A 3,409-nucleotide genomic window follows, 5' to 3' on the forward strand; every position below is an offset into this window, starting at 1 on the left:
TGGTTTCACATTCGAAAGAGTAAATGTATGCAGAGAACTTCCCCAAAACCATGTTATTGTAAAGCAACATACTGAATGTAAATCAAAAATTCCCTACAATTTCTAGCACTGTTAATCATTTTTCTGAGCATGAACAACGATTTTAGCTGCCCAGAACTATGACATCTAGCACTAATAATCATTTTCATGAGCATGGTCAATGATTTTAGCTGCCCATAATGTTCCAAGAATTATGTGAATACTGCAGCATATATGGCATGAAATATACTGGTTGCCAGACAGGCATTAAAATCCTTCCTGTCTTTACAATGTTTGAATAAGATACCGATTTTGTTTCTGCAAGTAATGATGCTTATGTGACCATAAGATGAGGAATACCCTTCTCACAGTAAACATCAACCAGTCAATCATAGATCAATGCACAGGGAAGCAACATCCATCTCACACAGAAAAGCTGAGGTTACAATAAATTAAACCACACAAGAGGAACTCTGGAATTTTCAATATGCATATCTTACATAATGTATAAGCAACAGCATATCATATCAGGTTCAGTTTTTTAGTATTGCATTGACAATAGGTAACATTGCAAACAAGGCAAAAATGGACGACTAAGTATAGTAGGATTACTATAGTGAAAGTTATCAATAAAATATTAATACACTGGATGCAAATAAGAAGCAACGACGAGAATGATGCAACTCGCGTAGTAATAACACAGCAGATTGTCCTGCTACTGATGTAGTGCGCCAAATTCGACACATGTGCACACACAAAAACATAGGTTAAGTTAACGCTCGAAAGTACAATAATAAGATAATAAAATACTATGATTAAAAACTTAAAGAACAGAACCAATGTTCAACTGTCTTGAAGGAAAACAGTAATCAACAGCGGCACTATAGACAAGTTAAGAAGGTTGAATTGATTAATCAGCCTGTATATATCAGGGAAGATAGGTTACTTTGAAGCTCCACCTACAGACACTACATTAAACTGGTGCAAGCTTATGACATTCTAGCATACAGAATTTACAAGACCTTCCTGGTATCAGGGGTGAATCACAAATCTCACACAAGTCCATGTCTAAAACTGACATCTCCTGCATCGCCACTGGAATCTAAACCTACAGGTGAATCATACCACTTGGGCCCAGAGTAGAATCCGTCTATTTGTATGCCTAACAAGCTTGAGTCAGTTACCATGGTATCATCATGCATCAATGGCTTAATAATCTTGGAATCCTCGCCACCATCTTCATCCCCACAGTTAAGAATACTCTTTTCATCAAAGTCACCAACATTCTCCTTCAGCATCCACTTATCACACTTTGGGCTATCACCCATTAGCATCTTCCTGTCCTCGCACTCTGCTGCCATTCTATCCCATGAGACGATGGGCCCAAGGCTTGAACCAAAATCAGTATCATCGTCATCAAGCATGTCATCCTCCTTGCAGAATGCACCATCGTGATGATCTAAATGGTGCGACACAACACCAGTCGCCCATCCCCCGACCTCATTGCCCATCATCAATGTCTCCTCTGGCTGGTAAGTGTTGCCATCCAAATTAAACTTCCTAATCCTGTGCAACACCTCAGATAGCTCATTGGAAAGAGAACCCAATAGCTCTGGGTGCATCTTAGCCACCTTCCCTTCTAGGGAGACCACCTCTGCTCTGAGTTCCCGGACTTGTTGCAAGACTGCCTGATGCGAGTCATCAATGTCAACATCTACATCCCCCTTAATTGTAAAGCTAGGCTCACCTTCCTCATTGATGTCATAAATGTCTGGATCAAACTCAAATGTCCCCTGATGCCCAACTAACCTGTGAACAATCCGAGCACTGCCATCAAGTGGCCCGGGCTCATGACCTGAGTGCACGGCATAAAGCTTGAACACTGCAGTGCCCTCTTCTTGATATACAAAACTCTTGTCTTTCTCGTTATAATTGGCTATGGGCACAATAGCCCTGATACGGAACCCACAGCCACACCTCTTGGATTGGTATGGCTCCCGCTTCAGCCCCCGTGGCTTCTTCGCCTCAGAGGCACTGGCTGAAGAGGACACAGTATTCCCACTACTTGAAGTTGGCACTCCAGCACGATGGCATGCATAATCCTTCACCTCGGCCATGAATGGCTTATACCTTATATACTTCTGCCTAATACAGAGGACCACCTTGTGCTTGGCAGCCAGCTGCTGTAGCCGGCGCGGCACGTCTCGTGCCGGCACATCCAGCGTCTCCGTATATTCAAACCTGCGCCGCCGCTTGCCTCGTCCTGGCGATGAGATAGCAGAATCAGGCTGTCCAGCAGGTGCAGCCTTACAAACAGGGCACGCAGCAACACATACCCTGACAAATGATTCGGGAATACCATAGAATTTGGCTCCCACAGTCCAGGCCTGCCTGATACGCTCAACGGTGTCCTTGAGGCCGAGGTGGCGGAGAAGGTCCGGGTCCGCGTGCGCCTCCGATACTATGTCCAGCCACTGGCCGACATGGGAGACGCGCTGCGCGGGGTTGGACTTGAAGTGGAGGTGGCGGCCGTCGGCCGAGGCGGCGAGCTTGTCCTGGATGCGCTTCCACGCGGTGAGGTAGGCGGTGTCCTCGTTCCGGTCCTTCCAGACCGCCCGCCAGGAGGCGAGCACGGAGGGGGAGGTGGCGGCGCGGACCTCCTCGGCGACGGCGGGGCGGCCGGCGAGGATGCAGCGCAGCATGAGCGCGTGCGAGGCGGCGGTGAAGGTGTAGAACTGCGAGGAGATGTGCGGCGTCGGGTCGACGGGCGGCAGCGCGAGCGAGGAGGCGACGGGGTCCCCCGGGCTAGGGTTCGGGCCGCCGGGGATTTGGATCAGCGCCTCGTCGTCGGCGTCGACGTGGAGGAGGTAGCTGCAGGGGCTGGGGTTCGGGGAGCCGGGGTCCGGGTCCGGCGGGTGGTGGGATTTGAGGTAGGAGGAGGAGGAGGGGAGGAGGGGATTCATGGGGGCGACGGTGGGGGATGGCGACGAGGAGGTCTTCGGCATATCCGCGGATTTTTTTTTAATTTCTCTCTTCCAATTTCACTGCGCCTGCTGTTCGTTATATATATATCTGCCTCTAGTCTCCGGTTGTTATGTTATCGGCTGCGCGTCACCGGGACTATCTGAGCTTGTGTCACCGCAGCTGGGCCCAACCGAGGAACACGTGAACCGAGCCTCTCTGTCAGTGACTCTGGTGGGTTTGGTTTGAGTTAATTTTTCTTAGTACTGGCTCTGCTCGGCTGTTCGGAGAGGGACGACTCATCTAACGATACCATGGGAACACTGCAGGCGGGCCATACCTCTGCGTCTCTCTACTCTCGCTAGTGGTCTACCGGTATGGAAACCTACTGATGGAGCCGGTAGTTCGCTGGATTTTGGATTTTGTACGG

The 3,409-nt window shown here is 49.2% G+C and overlaps 1 protein-coding gene across 1 annotated transcript; it reads right to left on the reverse strand.

Annotated features, from left to right (window-relative positions):
• Positions 1-902: 902 nt before the first annotated feature.
• LOC123092769 (uncharacterized) lies at positions 903-3,042 on the reverse strand. Its single transcript, XM_044514591.1, has one exon. It carries the CDS (start codon positions 3,021-3,023, stop codon positions 1,071-1,073), a length of 1,953 nt encoding a protein of 650 aa, XP_044370526.1. The 5' UTR covers positions 3,024-3,042; the 3' UTR covers positions 903-1,070.
• Positions 3,043-3,409: the final 367 nt, after the last annotated feature.

The sequence above is a fragment of the Triticum aestivum genome, chromosome 4B, assembly GCF_018294505.1.
Source record: "Triticum aestivum cultivar Chinese Spring chromosome 4B, IWGSC CS RefSeq v2.1, whole genome shotgun sequence".
NCBI lineage: Eukaryota > Viridiplantae > Streptophyta > Magnoliopsida > Poales > Poaceae > Triticum > Triticum aestivum.

Bases quoted from the DNA above. Each gene is read 5' to 3' on its own strand.
- LOC123092769 (XM_044514591.1), bottom strand. From the start codon at position 3,023: ATGCCGAAGACCTCCTCGTCGCCATCCCCCACCGTCGCCCCCATGAAT.